Genomic DNA, 17,556 nt, shown 5'->3' with positions numbered 1-17,556 from the left:
CAGTGTGTTAGGTCACTAGGACTGTTGTGACAAAAGACCATGGGCCACATGGCTGAAAGGCAAAAAATGTATGGTCTCCCAGTTCTGAAGGTCAGGGACCAAAGAAAGATGTTGGCAGGGTTGTGGGGGATGGATATGTTCTGGGCCTCCCTCCCTGCGTCTTCACATTCACTCCCTCCACGTGTGTCTCTGTGTCCAAATTTCCTCTTTTTATAGGGACTCCTATTGTATAGGGCCCATCCTAAGGACTTCTCTTTGATTTGATTACCTCTATAAAGTCCCTATCTCAAGTAAGGTCACATTCTGAGGTACTGGGAATTAGGAGTTGAGCATAGGAAGTGGGGGGGGGGGGCATAACTCCACCTACAACATTCAAGAAGGACCTACCCCAACCCGCATAACTTGGCAACCAGCAGATTGACCCTTAACAGAATTCTGTTAGCCAGGAATTCACCTTCAGGGTGAGTTAGAGAAGGTACACGTGATGCCGAAGTCGTGTGTTATGGCAGAGACAAAAACCTTGAGTGCTGTGCTTCTGATACCTTCCAATTATAAGTCAAGTTCAAGTAACTTGTTCAATAATTGGAGAGGAAACTGAACAGAGTAGAAAGAACTCAGATTTTGAATGTAGACATCATTATGATCAAATTCTAAGCTCCCTACTTACTACCCTATGTCATTTTGTGGCACTTTCCCTCTTGGGCTGTAAGATGGAGAGAATACAGAGAAACGGAGAGAACACAGGAGAAATGTCTGCAGCTTTCCCCGAGCACATAAGTGTTCATGAAATGTTAGGTCTTTCATTCCTCTTAACCTATCCAGAGTATTTTAAGTACTCTGGAAGTCCCTTTACCTGCTTCTTCAAATCCACGTCTATCATGGCCCCAGGTTTGTCCATGGCGTTCAAAACCGGGCAATGAATTCCCCATGCTTCTGTCTTGTGTTCAGTTTGTTTTGACCCCCATCGAAGTTGCCATTGAAGATATGAAGAAGAAGACGCTGCAGTTAGCGGTGGCCATTAACCAAGAGCCCCCCGACGCCAAGATGCTTCAGATGGTGCTGCAGGGTTCCGTCGGAGCTACCGTCAATCAGGTGAGCCGGACCGGCTGCCGGCACCTCCCCTGGGCCTTGTTCCCTGGGTTTTCATTATCTGTCTACACCCTCCTTCCTTGAGGTTGATGAGGAAGACGGCTCCATCCACACGTAAACAGTATCCCTGCACTTAGACCCAACACCTGTAAGGTGTAGAAGAGACACCTCTTGCCGTGGTAGCAACGAGGCAGGAACACTTGGGTGGCTCAGTCAGTTAAGTCTTTGCCTTGGGATCAGGTCCTGATCTCAGGGTGCTGGGATCGAGCCCCACATTGGGCTCCTTGCTCAGCGGGGAGTCTGCTTCTCCTTTCTGCCCTTACTTCACTTGTGCACTCTCTCTCACTCGCTTTCTCTCTCACATAAATATATAAAATCTTAAGGGAAAAAAGAAAGAAAGAAAAGCCATCCCAGACATGAGTGGACAGTGGGTAAGGAGTCCATTTCCACAGAGAGATCTTCACTGTGAGGCCAGTCCTTGCAGCGTGCTCCAGAGCTGGGGTCCTGTTGCAGAAGGCTTGGTCATGCCCAGTGTAGGCATAGTTGTTGCAGAGTGTGAGGTCAGTCTAAGATCATCTGGTAAGGGAGAGGGGAAAGGGTCTAGAACTTGCAGCCCCTGGGTCAGTCACCAGACAAATCCAGCCTTGCCAACCAGGAGTGACCAGAGATCAGGCTTCAGACCCAGCTGGGCATTCTCAAACCCCTTAGAATCCTTACCCCCAAACTAAACCAGTCTCAGATACAGGGAGCGCTGGCCCCACAGTTTCTCTCCATTGGGCCTCATTAACTACAGATCCAGATCTGCTCTTGTCTACACCTTCACTCCAAAACCCAGTGAGTGTCATGACCTTTTCCTCACTCAGCACAGCTGGACTTCCCTACAGAAATTGGGTCCAGATAATATCAAGGGAGCAGAAATAGCACAGAGGGGAAATGACTGTTAAATTTCCCAGATCAGGAAATATTAGGAAGTTTTTGCTTTACGTCCCAATCCTTTAATGAAAATGGAAGACTTTATGAGCCCATAACTATGTACTGTGTGTATCTCTGATGGAAGCCAGCAATTACACAAAATGGCACCCACCAGTAGGGCCACTTAACAAGTGAATGTGAAGGATGAATCAAGACAGTTCTCAGTTTTAGAAAAGCCACTCAAAGCACATATCCTAGGATGTAGTAGTATTGCCTTTACCTACAAAGAAGAGCCTATTATTAGTAGAGCATTTAATTAAGAAAATACATCTGGGGACACCTGTATGGCTCAGTCGGTTAAGTATATGCCTTCATCTCAGGTCATGATCTCCGGGTCCCGGGATCGAGCCCTGAGTCAGGCTCCCTGCTCAGCGGGGAGTCTGTCCCTCTCCCTCACTTTCGGCCCCTCCTCCTCCCACTCCTACTCTCTCTCTCTCTCACTCTCAAATAAATAAACAAATAAATCCTTAAAAAAAAAAAAAAGAAATTAATTTATACTTCTGAGTATTCTACTAAATCTCTAGACTCCTAAGAAATCAAAGTTTCCTGAGAAGTTCAGTACCTACCTTTGATTTTTTAAAAAATTTTTTAAAATTAAAAAAAAATTTTTTTCTCCTTCCTTGATTTTTTATTGTGGTCATGCTACTTACAGAATTAAATGTCCAAACTAGGAAGTCAATCCAAGATTTTCTCCCAAGTAATTTATTTTTTCCCCAATGTCCTATTGTTCTGTTCCTTTTTCCATCAGGGACCACTGGAAGTAGCCCAAGTGTTCTTGGCCGAAATTCCAGCTGACCCAAGACTGTATCGACATCACAACAAGCTGAGATTATGCTTTAAGGAATTCATAATGCGGTAAGATGGACTAGGGCTGGGAAGGCAGCCGAGCAGCAGTTCTCAGAGTAGGGTCCCCAGAGCAGCAGCTAGGGCATCCCTGAGAACTTGCTAGACCTATGGAATCAGAACCCCCAGAAGTGTGGACCGGTGGTTTGGGTTTTAACCAGCCCTCTGGGGATTCTGATGCAGACTCACATCTAGAAATCATTGCAGTAGATCAACCTCATGTGATTAAGTAACAGACATTGAAACTCTGTAGTGTTTTCACATTTACCGTCTTGCGTGCGCCTCCCACATCAAACTGGTATTACCACCAGCCTCATTTGGCCAAAAGGGGAAACAGAGGTTTGGAGATGGGAAATGGTTTTGCCTGAGGTCATGCAGCTAGTTAGTAGGAGAGCTGAGTTCAAATCCAGATCTTCTGAGCCGCATAGCCCACACCTCCATTCGTGTGCTGACCGTCCACAAGGCTTTCAAGTCCGAGAGGGTGTTTTAGTATCATGCAATAACTTGTTTTTGGAATCTTAAGAATAGGACCTGCTTCCAGTTTGGTGAAAGCAATTCTAACACTGGGCTTTTTCAAAAGTATCATCTCTCGGGCGGTTCCCATTGTCAGACAAGCCTCTGTGGGCTGGCCTCAGGAGCAGCCCATTCAGGCTGCATAAGAGTGGGTCTTCGAGCAAGGTCTATGCAAACTATCACAGTATAGACAGGTACAGCTAGGTCTCCTGTGGCCCTGAAATGAATGATTATGAAGGTTGGGATGACCTCTCACCCACAAGAGGGAACAGCATCAGGAAAATGTGTACCAATATTTCTTTTCAGCCTTAGAGCAGCATATCAAGTATAGGAATAAACTTACTTGGCAGATGGGGACTAAAGGAGACTAAAAGTGAAAGTTTGCTAAACTCACTGGAAACTCATCGGCATGCCGGTGTTGAGTAAGACGAGAGATCCCTCCTCCACAGGCATCGGTGAGAGGTTTGCAAACGTGCTGTGTATGGAGACACACTCGTTCTGTGTGCACACACCCACACACACACATGGCCTATACACAGAGATTGTATTTTTTAACATTTGGGGATGTGAATTGCTTCCTGTATCTGACAGCAATTCTGACATTGCACAAAAGCTGCATTTTCTTTAGTAAATAGAGCCTTTTTACAGAACAAAAAAACTAGAAAAATACTGCAGGAATTTTTAAAGATCTCTTTCCTTTCCATTTATCTTCATTTAAAGTTAGTTATGCGGGGACACCTGGTTAGCTCATTGGTTAGGCGCCTGGCTCTTGATTTTTGCTCGGGTCGTGATCTTGGGGTCCTGGGATGGAGACCCATGTGGGGCCCCATGCTCAGTGGGGAGTCCGCTCAGTGGGAGATTCTCTCCCTCTTCCTCTGCTCCTTCCCGTGGCTTGCACTCTCTCTCTCTCTGAAATAAATTTTAAAAATCTTTTAAAAATAGATAAAATGAAATAAAATAAGTTATGGGTTGAAGGCCCCTGAAGTTGGCAGTGGCCCAGGCCTGTCTGGCCCTCTGGAAGGACTTCAGAAATGTTTAATGAGACAGAGTATGGCCCGGGTTCGATGTCAGTTGTGGGAAGACAGGAGCTGAGTGTCCCTCTAGTCCCGACAGGACCCCATGTCCATGACCGAATGCCAGCCCAGGGCAGCTCACTAGCCCCTGCTGAGGAGCGCAGGAAATACAGGGCTTTGGAGCTCAGAAAGGGATGGTCTGTGACAGGCTGGAGGCTGGGGAAGCCTTCACTTAACCTTTGTCTGGAATATTTACGTAGAACAAAGGAGATGGTCAGATGTGGGAGCCATGCCTGGTAAAGCAACAGACCACAGAACTTCGGGGATGCCTCTGGGACCCTCTGAGTCAGCCAGAGTAGTGTGTTCTGGAAGCCTGCGAGGACCAGAGGAGAGACCAAAGACAGCCGTACTGGCAGATGGGGCTCGGACAGGGTGGAAGTGTAAAAGCAGCCTCGTGAAGAGCGGACGGATTCGGCGCCCTAGTCTGTGGCTCATACCCTCAAGGCAGCGGGAGGCGAGGAGACCTTCCTTTCCCCTCGCCCCAGTTGCTTAATTGCTTCTCAAGTCCCCTCAGCAAGTTCCAGGCTCTTAAGAACCAGAGTCAATGTTCTGTCACATTATTTGCACCCGGGTATTTCCCCCTGGCTCTCTGCTTCCGACGGCCAGACGAGGTGACGCAAGACTGGAAGATTCTGGGGCTGGAACAGCTCCCGGGTTTTCCCGTGGAGGACCTCCCACTCCTCGGCAGACCCGAGCGGTGGGTTGATAGCCCAGATTTCCGGGGTGAACGCTGTGAGCCCTCTGACGCCTCTTTGCTGAGCGCGGAAACGCAGGCCTGCCGGGTGCCAGGCAGTGGGCGGTGAGGGCCCGGCCTGGGCGTGGCCTTGGACTCGGCTGTGGCAGCAGCACCGGACTGGCCACAGAGGACGTGGCAGGTGATGCTGCTCATGGAGCCGGTCCCAGAGCTCCTCAGCTTGCTGCCAGGTCGGGACCTTGATCCCCTCCTGCCTTTTCCTGTAGTAAGAAGAAAAAAAAAAAAAAATCCCAACACCTCAGGGTTTCAGAAGCCAAGATGGTGACATACACCATCCGTTTCCTTCCTCTGCTCCCCGAAGTACTCAAGCTGTTTCAGACAATGTGGCCAGAGCCAATCTGGGTGTTTAAAATTTCTTCTTCCATTTCTGCCTTAGCTCAGCCGGTGTCACCAAATACCATGGACCGAGTGGCCAGATCAACAGACTTTCATTGCTCACAGCGTTGAAGGCTGGGGAGGCTGAGATGGAAGGTGCTGGCGGGCCAGGCTCCGAGGCAAGCCCTCGTGCTGGCCCGGCCCCCTCACAGGGTGGAGAGAGGAAGAGGAAGAAAGCTCTCTGACAAGGGCACTCACCTGACCCCGTGGGTCCCATCCCCACGGTAATTCACACCAGAACTCCTCTGAAAGGCCTTTCCTCCAAATACCATCACGTGGGGTGTTAGGGCTCCAACATCGGAATTTGGGGGTGCAGAGAGCACAAACCTTCAGTCCATGTTATCTGAACGCTCCCAGCCTTACAAGGACTAAGTGATCCTTCCATTTATTTTTATGTTGCAATAAAAGACCACGTCCTCCACGGCACCCTCACAAGTGGTCTTTAGGGGAAGTAGTTCCTGCCACACCCAGACGGGCTCCTCCCGCACCCGTGGTCCCAGAGTCAGGACCCGGCCCACAGAGCGGTGGTCACACAGCAAGTAAGTGGCAGGACCAGGACTGAAATTCTTACCGAGGACAGGCTGCCCTTGGGGTCTGGGGTCTGGTCAAGGCCGCCCAGGGAGGGAGGAGGGGAAAGGGCTGAGTTGGAGAAGACCACTGGGGAGGGGTGCCTGGTGGAGCCATGGCCCTCTCACACCCGATGGTAGGCGACCACCTCAGCCCCTGGTGTCCTGCCCCCACATGATCCTTCCTTGCCTTAAAGGGCCTGGAACCCAGTCCCGGAGGGCGGGAGGGAATGCAGTCCCCCACCTCTCCAGTATTGCTGCCAGACCCCCACCATTCCAGCAGTTCCATTTCTTTCCTGGGCCTGGAGTGGAGGTTTGCTAAAGAGGTACAGGGAAGAAGCTGAGAAAGGCAGAGGATGATAAACTGGGGCTCCAGACAGAATACTTCCAACTTGAGACTGAGGCCATACGCCTGGATTCTAGCTGGAAAGGCCAGCAACTTCCCAGGTAGAGTACACGGTGTCCCAGTTAGCAGTGTGAGCTCCTGAACCAGGCTGCCAGGGTTCACAGACCCACTGGGTCTTAGCTAGCCATGTGACCTTGGGCATATTGCCTGGCCTCACTTTCTCCAACTTTAAAATGGGAATTGTATGTATTCATAACTATCTCTTAGACCTAGTGCCAAGATCTGCTGAGTCAACCCACACAGCTTAGGACAGGGCTGGGCACATACTACGTGACGGACCAATGGAACATCATTTGGTGGGGCAGAGAGCAGATCAGTCTGAGGAGGAAGCAGAAACTTACCCATCTGATTTAAATATAGATGTCCACCCATGACTCGGGGGCCTCAAGTTTGTACCGTAGACACAGTGGGGCCGAGGACACATGAGTGGGGGAGTGCCAGGTCTCTGGATTTCTGCCCGACTCTGCCGTTCCTGCAGGTGTGGGACTCGGGAAAGGCCATTCCATCTTTGCATCCTTCATTAACTGTGAAAAACAAGGGACAGGAGTGGAAATGCTCTACTACTTCCATCATCCTCCTATGGGACAAATCGTTTCTGTGCTCAGACTGCGTCCGTCCGTCAGGAATCATAACCATAACAATAAGTGTTCTTACTCCAACATTCTAAGCATTTTGTATGTTTTCACTGATTTAATCCTTACAAGCATGACCAGGTTAGCTATTATTATCGCATCTGTAGCACAGGTAAAGAAACTGAGGCATAAGTGCCCAGCCTCGTGTCACAAAACTGATACGACACAAAGCAGGATTCAGAGTCTATACCAGTAACGACTATGCTGTGCTATTCTCTTTAGGAACTGTGTTCAGTTGCTCATAACAGAGAACTGAAGGAAGATGGCTTAACTAACATAGGAACTTATTTTTTTTCTCATATAAAGTAAGATCAGAGATAGTCGTCCCAGAACTATGTCATCCTGGCTCTCTCCATTCTTTTGCTCCACCATCCTGATTGTAGTGCATCCGTCCTCACAGACACAAGATGGCTGCTAGGGCTCTAGCCATCATGACCACATCCTCGGAAAATATCAAGAGCAGAAATGAGGAAAGAGCAAAAGGGCTGTGCCCCTTTAAAGAGCTTTCCTGGTGACTTCATTTTGTATCTCATCAGCCATCCCTATCTGTTAAGGGAGGCTAGGACCTGTAACTTCCCAGGGAGACTCACCAGATGGAGTTCTGTTATTAGAAAAGAGAGAGAATGGATTGAGGAAGGAACTAGCAATTGTTGGCCATCCCAAGGGACTGATGTGAGGACTGTGCTAGAGGAGCATCCTAGAGGAGGGAGGCCAACAGATGCAGAGATGGAGGGCTACCTGATGACCCTCTCTGTAGGAAAGACACCTACCTCCTTATGGAGAGGGCACCAGAGGTGACTGTCTACAAAAGCCAGGAATCATGTTCTGGAGATAAAATTTCCTTCCTCTCAGTCTGGTTTCTGTAGGATTATGAGTTCTGGAAACCCCCAGGCACCTCTGCTATAAGAAAATGCTTGTGTTCAGTGACCTGATCAACAGAGGGGACAAACCAAAGAGCTGGGATGGTGGTGTCACTGAGTGAGAGCGGCACAGTCTGTGTCCTTAGACAATGTGACAGATAAGGTCACTTGAGCAATCATCCCCATCGTAGATCTATGATGTTGTGTAGATTTCCAAAGAGAAATAGCTCTTCTGGAGGAGGTAGATTTTGTGCATGGCTCTCTCGTTAGTTTATGGATTTAAATCAACATGATGGTGGAGTGTCTGCTGGCTCAGTCAGTTAAGCGTCCGACTCTTGATTTTGGCTCAGGTTTATGATCTCAGGGTGGTGAGATCGAGTCCGGTGTCAGGCTCGGTGCTGAATGTGGAGCCTGCTGAAGATTCTCTCTCCCTGTCTCTGTCCTCTGCCCACCCCATCAGTTAAGCATCCAACTCTTGATTTCAGCTCAGGTCATGATCTCAGGGTTGTGGGATCGGGCCCCCTCATTGGACTCTGTGCTCACCTCGGAGTCTGCCTGTCTTCTCCCTCTGTTCCTCCCCACCACTCCCTCCCTCTCTCTCTCTCTCTCTCTCTCTCAAATCAATAAAAATAAAATCTTAAAAAAAAAATCTAGAGTATAGAATCCAAATGGAGGAAAGGAAGAAATACAGAAAATGTGTCTGAAACAATTCATAAACTATAAAATTTGATAAAATATAACTTGATGTTACTATGACAACATCTGAAAAATTTTTACCCCACCTATGAATATATTCATCTTTGTAAAGCGCTGTGTTCATCTGTCGCTCTACAACGAGTTACCTCCAGACTTAGTGGGTGAAAACAACATTTAATTATTGTGCTTGGGGTTCTAGGGGCTGGTGGGCTCAGCTAGGTGGTTTTTGCCTAGTCTCTCGGTGGCCCCCAGGCCGTGGCTGTGGCCTGAATTGCCTGAGGTCTTCCTCACTCACATGTCTGGTGTCTGGGCTGAAAAATGCTCAAAGAGCAGGTGGTTCGGGACTCCAGAGGCACGTGTCCCAAGAGACAGAGCCAGGTAGAAGACACACTGACTTCTTCACCCCGTCACAGAGGCCTTAAAACATCCAGCCAGGTCCAGGACACATGGCACACCTTCAGAATGTGCCAGCTGCCTCTTACTGCTTCAGACCACAAAGACTAGAGGGAGTTTAGTTCATTCCCCCCGAGTTTTCAGAGACGCTCCCAAGGACGCAGTCAGCCCCCGCACGCCCCTACAGTCTGCCGATGTTACAAACCTGGACCTTGAAGTCATCCTGAAACTGATTGGATTTTTCACACTGATTTTACAGTGGCTTTTACAGATTGGATTTTACACACATCCTAAAACTCATCAGATTTTATTGCTTTTTAGTTCAGAAGCAATAAAAACATAGGGGCTGGTGGTGATTTCTCAGGATTCGGAGGTTCTGTACCGTCCCTTCCCAGCCCTACCTGGAAGCTTCGATATGCAACCTTAGACATCCTACAGTTTGCTGCAGTTAACATCAAATTTGAAAGACTGGTGAGGGTCCAGTTAGGGGAGTTCTGGCTTCAGGCTGAGTTAAATCGGGGCTAATTGTGTGGGAAAGCTGTGGTCACGGGTTTACTTTTGCCAAGGCTAGATAGCTTCCCCCCGTCCTGTGGCCACCTTCCACCCTGTTTGCCTTCGACTGTCACCCTGAGAATGTGTTCAGTGGTGATACAAAGGCTTGGGGTCACAAGGTCTGGGTATCCCCATGACTCATCCCAGGTTTAACCCTGCAATTAGAAAAACAGTTTAAACCACATTGATCACCAGGGTCCCATTCATCTGCAGGGCAATAAAGAATTATTACTAATTTTTGCACGTCAGCTGGGTTTCAACCATTATGATGTCCCTTCTAGGTCTGTAGATTTGTAAGTTTCCTGAGGTAGCACAGCATAAAATAAAAGGCAAGACTCTATCATGTTTAAATAATACGGTTTTCTTCTTTGGTATGTAGTGTACTCTGTGGGAGACCGTGGAAACACTAGGCTTAGCTGTTTACAAGTTAGGTCAACACAGTGAGCTTTCATGATTTTCTCTCTGATGCTTTGCAGTTTCACCATGTGGAGCTCCGTAGGGATCTGTTTCTGTCAATGAGAGGATTTATGTCTGTTTGCAATTCTGGAAAATTATCAGCTGTTATCTCTTTTAAATGTTGCCTCTTAATTTTCATTCCCATAGGGAGTCATTTAGATGTGGGCTGGGCATCTCCATTCTATCTCCAGGTTCTTTTTTTTTTTTTTTAAGATTTTATTTATTTATCTGAGAAAGAGAGAGAAAGCTTGGATTGGGGGGAGGGGCAGAGGGAAAAAGAAAAGCAGGTTCCCCACTGAGCAGGGAGCCCAACAGAGGGCTCAGTCCCAGGACCTGATACCAGGACCTGAGCCAAAGACAGACACACTTAACCAACTGAGCCACCCAGGTACCCCTCTATCTCCAGGTTCTTAGCCATTTTTAAATATTTTTGACTAAAAAAAATTTCTTTGGTGATTTCCTTAGCTCTGTGCTATAGTCCGTGTGGTCTCCCATTTGTGTCTGGTTTATTCTCTACCCCGTCCATTGGGATCTTTCTCTTTATCTTAGTGCCTATATTTTTATTTATAGAAGTTCCATTGGTTTTTTCTGAGGTTTCCCTGATCTCTTTTTTCATAGTCTCCGATTATTTTCGTCATGAATTTTGTACCTTTTTTTTTTTTTAATTACGTCTCTGTATTAACCTTTAGTCTTTTATATTGTTCTGTCATCTCGAATTCTTTTTGGGATGTTTCTCCTGCTTGTTTCTGTGGGTCTTCTCCTGTGATGATTGTATCGTGAGCTCATCTTTGGCAGGGGTCACTTTTCTGTGGGTGGCCCAGGAGCCCTGATGCAGAAGGCATTTCTCCAGAGAAATACACACTCATTTCCGTCCGAGCCCTGGGGGTTCCAGTTACCTCGGTTGCCTTTTAAGTTAATTTCTCACCTTGGAGCACACACCACACAGGAGTATAAATTTGTAACCCACACCCACGTGTGGTGCAAACCTAGAATTTCAGTTCTTGGACTTGCTTTCCCAGTGATGGCCCCAGACTGTTAGCGAGCTTTCATTCCACCTCTCTGGACCCCTGCGGTAGCAGCTTTTCAAGCCCCCAGACTAGATGCAAGTGGCATATTCAGAGCCCCACTTTGCCCTTGGCCGAGGCTGCCTCTCCTGTCTTGTGTGGGCTCCCAGCATGCCACACCACGCACCCTCCCCAAGCCTCTAGGACCCCTGTGCAGTCTTGAAACTCTAATGGGCACATCTTGGGACAGCTGCCGTGACATCAGCTCCTGCTGTCACTCTGATTGGGATTTTTCTCCTCCTCTCCGGCACCTGGGGCTCCCCTTCGTCCTACGACAAATGTTCGCTGTACGTTCCAGCATTTCTATGTGTATGCAGCGGGGGGCGGTGGGGGGCGGAGGTGGTAGGCTGAGTGCATTGGCTCTGTCTACCACGTCGCCATAAGTCACCGTGAGTTCCTTGTGAGCACAGCAATGACGCTGAGTTTGAATCCCTGACTCACTGCTTCCTCACAGCGTTACCTTGGGCAAGTGACCAAACTCTTCTGAGCTTCAAGACAAAAATGAAGACAAATATAGGCTTTTTGGGTTTGTTGGGAGAATTAACCAGATAATGTACGGAAAACTCCTCGTATAGTGCCTGGCTTGGGACAACTCGGAGGATCATGATCTCTGGGTCGCTTTTCAAAGACATTGATTCCTTGGTGTTCCTCCTTTGGTGTTCTGATTCCTGAACTCTGAGGTTAAGGTCCAGAAGTCTGAACTTTTGAAAGGCTCCACAGGGGATCCTGACAGGCCATCGAGTTTGTAGGCACTCTTGGAGGGGGTCAAGAAGTGTTGGATAATCTCCAAGCACCTCAGACTCCTACAAAATACCACCTCATTCCACCCCCCCCAACCCCTGTGTTCCCATCTCAGGTGCGGTGAGGCCGTGGAGAAAAACAAGCGTCTCATCACGGCGGACCAGAGGGAGTATCAGCAGGAACTCAAAAAGAACTACCACAAGCTGAAAGAGAACCTCAGGCCAATGATCGAGCGGAAAATTCCAGAACTCTACAAGCCGATATTCAGAGTTGAGAGTCACAAGAGGTGAGTTCAGGGCAGAGGAGGCCTCTTGCTGGGGGATGAAGGACAGGGCTTGGGGCCCAATGGGTCAGGGCACACTCTGCTATACTCAGGAGCCGCACAAGCTCTGGGGACTGGGAGTGCACCTGCAGTCAGAGAATCCACCAGAACCTGATCCATCCGGCCTCTATCCTGAGTGCCTTCCACTCCCTCTACCTTCTCCTTGACCTCCCTGGGACCCCTTCATGCTGGCCTTCTGCCTGTGGTCTTCCCCAGAACCCATTTCCTCCGGTGTTTTCTCTGATGCTGGCATGAAGGGATCTCAGGACCTTTGCACATTCACTAACTTAGTGAGTTGCCCATAATCCCTGCCTTTTCTGGTGGGTGGTTTCCCCCTCCTCCTTAAAAGATTAATTGATCTTTCTTACCTCTGTTTTTGTGTTTTTGTTTTGTTTTGTTTTGTTTTCCCTCTCTCTCTCCTTTGTAATTTCAGAGACTCCTTCCACAGATCTAGTTTCAGGAAATGTGAAACCCAGTCATCACAGGGCAGCTAGGAAAAGCTGTCCTCACGCATGGAGACCGAGGCTCTGTGACCCCGGAGAAGTACTCGCTGGTACTTAAAGCACAGGACATTTGCTGCATAGGATGGACTGCACTCTCCTTGATGGGACAGTGCCCTGGAAGCCTTAGGATCCCAGGGACCATGGGAATTACACCCAAATGGGGTCTGACCAGATTTTGGCCATCCGTACTGCAGGATGGGGAGAGTGGAGGGTGGTCAACCAGGGGAGCCTGAGTATTTATCAAAGCATGGTTTTCCACAATATCATACAAAACAAGGCATAAACAGTACCTCCTGCTGAGTGGTTGGTCACTGTTTACCGAAGAGATGACTTCCTCTGGCCATACGGGATTTACAGGATAAACCAGCACTGCCCATGGGAAAATGGAAACATTGTCCACTGTCCCATTCAGGGTGAACCTCCTGCATCCCCTGTTTATGGGAGAGGAGGGTGAGCTGGCAGGAATGCAAAAACGTGTTCAATAAATCCGTGATGGGAGACCGCACTGGAAATCCATCATCATGATGATGGTTGGAAACCTGGATCTAGGTGAATTATTTGTGAATTTGGAACCTTTTTGGTAACGGTGGGCTAGTTGTTGTGTAGTTATTTTTGCCTAATTGTTACTGTGTGTTAAGTTAATTGAACAAGCGTTTATAGAAGAGGAGCCTGGACTTACTGAGTTAAGAGACACCCGGTACTTGGCCGTTTTCACTTCCATTCACAGGCTTCTCCCGCAACACCTTGCTTTTTTTTTTCCTGCTCCTTCTCGCACCCTCTTTTTCTCCTCCGGCCTGGGACCAAGTTTATTTTTGTAAAAGGATAATAGTTCTGCTTTCATTTCAGAATGCCGAGCCGTCTGTCCGCATGTATATATATCGGCTACAGAGACGACTGAGCTCGGACGACTTCAGACAATGTACTGTAGGACACAGATGAACGCCATTATGGCTCGAGGATTAAATCGTATATTTTTCATATGCCTGATGCCCTTGACTGGTACTAAAAATGTAATAAGAATGGCAAGCGAAACGTTTTCCTTCGCAACTCGTGTTTCTTATTTTGACAACTCGCAGCTCTCGCAAAGCACTTTGGAGAAAAGGAAAGTTGCAGTAGGCGTGGTCCTCCCGACAGGGCTGTCCTGGGCCGCGCCTCTCTGGCAACATTTAATCTGGAGTTTCTAAGAGAGAGAAGTGTATTTGGGTAATCCAGAACTGCTGAGACATGAATTTATATTCAGAAAGTGATTTTTTTTTTTTTAATCATAAAAGCTTACTAGTTCACATGGCAAACTCTTTGGTGTTTAGGCATTTGGGGGAAGAACTCTTTCTAAAGGATATTATACCTTTCATTGCTTTCCTAAATGAGTACATAGGAGACACTTTAATTCCATATGCTGTTTGGCGTCTTCTGTGTGGGAGGTTCTGGGTGAGACTCAGGTCACATAACATCGTCCCTGTCCTCCAAAGCCTGCCGCCTTAGAGAGGAGGGAGCACCTCTGTGCACATAGCCACAACAGAGCGTCTAGAACAGGCAACAGGCCCTACAGAACCGAACCTTTCATGAGTGACTCAAGGCTACCAATGTCAGTCCTACCAACATCTATTCTATTTTGCCCTCAAATAGTACGTGGTAGTTGCTAAGCTACCTATGGCTGTCTTTTAACTCCAAGAGTCCTAATAGTCCCGATGAGCTAAGATACTCTTGATTAAAAGTCCCCTGTGTTTAGCTACCTGTTGTCACTTGTTGTTGTTTGTTTTTTTGTTTTTGTTTTTAGTCTTTCTTGTACCACAGTGGGTGCTGCTTGCTTCCCAAGTTCAGGGACTGTGTTAACTTCTGCCTTCTACCCTCTACCCCAGGGCTGAATTTACAGAAGACAGTAAGTGTTCACTGGACGGCTAAGTCCACAAGTGTGTGTGAGTAGACTTCTGGAATAGCTCTGTCCACTAGAAATGCGATACAGCCCACAGGTCTAATTTTAAATTTTCTAGTAGCCACTTGAAAAATTATCATGAAAAGAAACAGGTGGCATTAATTTTAGCAATGTATTTTAGTTAACCTGATATATAAAAAACATTATCGTTTCAACATATTATCAATACAAAAACTATTAATGAGGTATTCTACGTTCTTTCTGACGCTGGCTGCAATGTCTGTCTGTATTTGACATATTCAGATTTTATACTTGCAGATTTAATGTCAGTTAAAACCAGCCACATTTCTGGTGCTCAGTAAGCCACATGAGGCTGGTGGTCACTCTCTTGGACACTGCAATTCTAGAAGCTTCCAGATTTTGTAACTTGATGCCCCGGATGTATGGGCTCTGAATAGGGGGTTGGGTCTGGACAGAGAATGACAGAATTCTGATTGAGAGCCCGTGGGCTTCCCTAGAGGTGAAGTTGGTGGAGTTGGGGTTTGGACTGGCCAAACTTGGTTTTGGTTCTCCTACTCTTTATGCGTTAACCCTGGCTCTTTTCTCAGTTCCAGAGAATTTAGTCATTCCTCGGGTAACAGTTATAAATACAGTGGAGGCATTACTGCACTTACATAAATTAATAGCAGAAACAAAGAAATTGGACACAGTCCTCTTAACCTTTAAACATGAGGTTAAGAAAAGCATTTTAAACATTCCTTAAAAAAACAAACCCAAAAAAAACCAAAAAGCCTTCCCAAGAGTAAAGCACATTAGGGGCGCCTGGGTGTCTCAGTCAGTTGCACATCTGCCTTCAGCTCAGGTCATGATCCTGGGGTCCTGGGATCTGCCAGGTATTGGTCTCCCTGCTCAGCAGGAAGCCTGCTTCTGCGTCTCCCTCTGCCTCTCTTCCCAGCTTGTGCTTGCTCTCTCTCTCAAATAAAATCTTAAAAAAAAAAAAAAAAGAGTTAAACAAATCAGGCCTTTTGGTTTTCTAAAAATTAGACAAACCTGATATGCCATGATAGCATTTTGATTTTACTTTGGAAAACCCTTCTGTGCAAGTTTTTTGGAGGCATCCACTGGTCAGCTTCATGCTGCCTCTCCTTTGGCAAGGTCAAGGGCGCAATTGTCCCTGTCTCCTAGGGATCTCCAGGAAGGGGCACCTGGCTGGGTCAGTTGACGGAGCATGGGACTCTTGATCTCAGGGTTGTGGGTGCGAGTCCCCCTCCCACGCTGGGTGTAGAGATTGCTTAATACTAACATCTTTTTTAGAAAAATAGAATCTGCAGGGAAATGGGACATATGCTGTACAGGTCTGATTGCATTGTCACGCCTTGCACTGTCTTGAACTCTAATTCTATTCCCTAAGGAGTTCTTTCCATGACAATAGGTTTGTTTTAAAATGAAAAACTTTAGAGCTATCATTGCTAATTGTGGTTGCAAGTATGTTTCCAGAGACAGGGAGCCTTTGTTTTGCCTTGAATGTATTTTTAAATGCTTGTGATCTCAAATGTTGTAAAGCTGCTATTAAGTATCATTTTGCAAACCAAACAAAATGCCCCAAAGGTTCTAATACATCCCAGAGTGCTGGGTGTGTCCACTGTATCCAGTGCATATTTTTTTTTTGTGGGTTTTTTGGTTTTGTTTTTGTTTTTGCTTTTTACTGAAATCAGTACTTCCTAATCTTGTTCACACCATGGATTTAAATGTGATCTATTGAGGCATAACAAAAAGCCCACAAACTCGTTAGCTTGAAAACAGCAATCAACAATATCTCACCCAGTCACTGCGCGGTTGAAATTCCGGAGTAGCTTACCCGGACTGTCTGATTTGAGGTATCCCATGAGGTTGCGGTCAAGCTATTGGCCAGAGCTGCCATCATCTGAAGGCCTGATTGAAGCTGGTGGATTCGGTTCTAAGGTGCTCATTCCTAATGTTGGAAATTGGTGCTGGTCTTTGATGGGAGGCCTTAGTTCTTCTCCCTGCGGACTTCTCTCCAGGTGCATGAGTGCCCTCCCGACATGGCTGCTGACTCCCCCTAGAGGGCGTGATATAAGAGAAGTAAAGCCAATGTGGCCGGCCATGTCCTTCATGAGCTGGTCTGCGAAGTCAGATGCCCTCACGTCTGCCATCTTCTGTGTTTTAGAAGTAGGCTACCAGGGTTGGGCCCCATTCGGGGGGAGAATTATTAGGCTCCATGTTTTCAGTGGAGAAGTGTTAAATAATTTTTTGAACGTATTTTAAGATCACCATAATGGGGTATGTTAAGATTCTGTATTTGCTGTCTCACTGGGACCTATGGACAAAACTACTTGCTGCTAGAGATTTCCAGCCCTGGAGTCCCTCCCAGCAGGCTGGGCCAGTCAACCTCAAGTAATAACTAGTTATAACCCAGTTCCTGGGCGCACCATGGCACACCACTTGGGAAACTCTATCTAGCTAAAGAGTAATAGTTGGCCATCTTTTGTAAGGGACAGAAAACCAAACTCAGTTTAGTGTTTTCAAAGGGGGTGGTGGAGTTTACAGGACATAACAGGACAACCCAGAGGAATTGTTGGGTCAGATTCAGTTTGATTCAGGACCCACATAACACGTCCTGGGTCCATTCTCGGACTTTCAGTAGTGGCCCCTGGAAATTCCAGCTCATCCCTCAGGATGGCAGTCTATCAGGCAGTCCTGAACCTTACAACCTCATCTGTTCCAGAATTCTCAGGGAAATCTTTCGGGTTCATTCTAAGTGGAGTGGCTTGTGCTAACCAAAGTTCTCCCCTCACACTAGAAGTGGAGTCAAACCACATGGCTAGTGATAAAGGGACCAGTGGTTCCTCAGA

General features: G+C 47.3%; 1 protein-coding gene across 3 annotated transcripts in view; it reads left to right on the top strand.

Annotated features, from left to right (window-relative positions):
• Positions 1 to 14,542, top strand: part of LOC111153567 (dedicator of cytokinesis 8) — a 178,860-nt gene extending 164,318 nt beyond the window's left edge. For all 3 annotated transcript variants that reach the window (XM_022512673.1, XM_022512674.1, XM_022512675.1), the window contains 4 exons: positions 949 to 1,092; positions 2,810 to 2,916; positions 12,101 to 12,271; positions 12,741 to 14,542. In XM_022512673.1, the coding sequence (XP_022368381.1) occupies positions 949 to 1,092; positions 2,810 to 2,916; positions 12,101 to 12,271; positions 12,741 to 12,801 (483 nt within the window). In that variant the 3' untranslated portion in view covers positions 12,802 to 14,542. The remainder of the gene's footprint in view (positions 1 to 948; positions 1,093 to 2,809; positions 2,917 to 12,100; positions 12,272 to 12,740) is intronic.
• Positions 14,543 to 17,556: the final 3,014 nt, after the last annotated feature.

The sequence above is a fragment of the Enhydra lutris genome, unplaced genomic scaffold, assembly GCF_002288905.1.
Source record: "Enhydra lutris kenyoni isolate GAN:26980312 unplaced genomic scaffold, ASM228890v2 scaffoldscaffold33, whole genome shotgun sequence".
Classification (NCBI taxonomy): Eukaryota; Metazoa; Chordata; class Mammalia; order Carnivora; family Mustelidae; genus Enhydra; species Enhydra lutris.
This window is presented reverse-complemented; position numbering and strand designations above follow the sequence as displayed.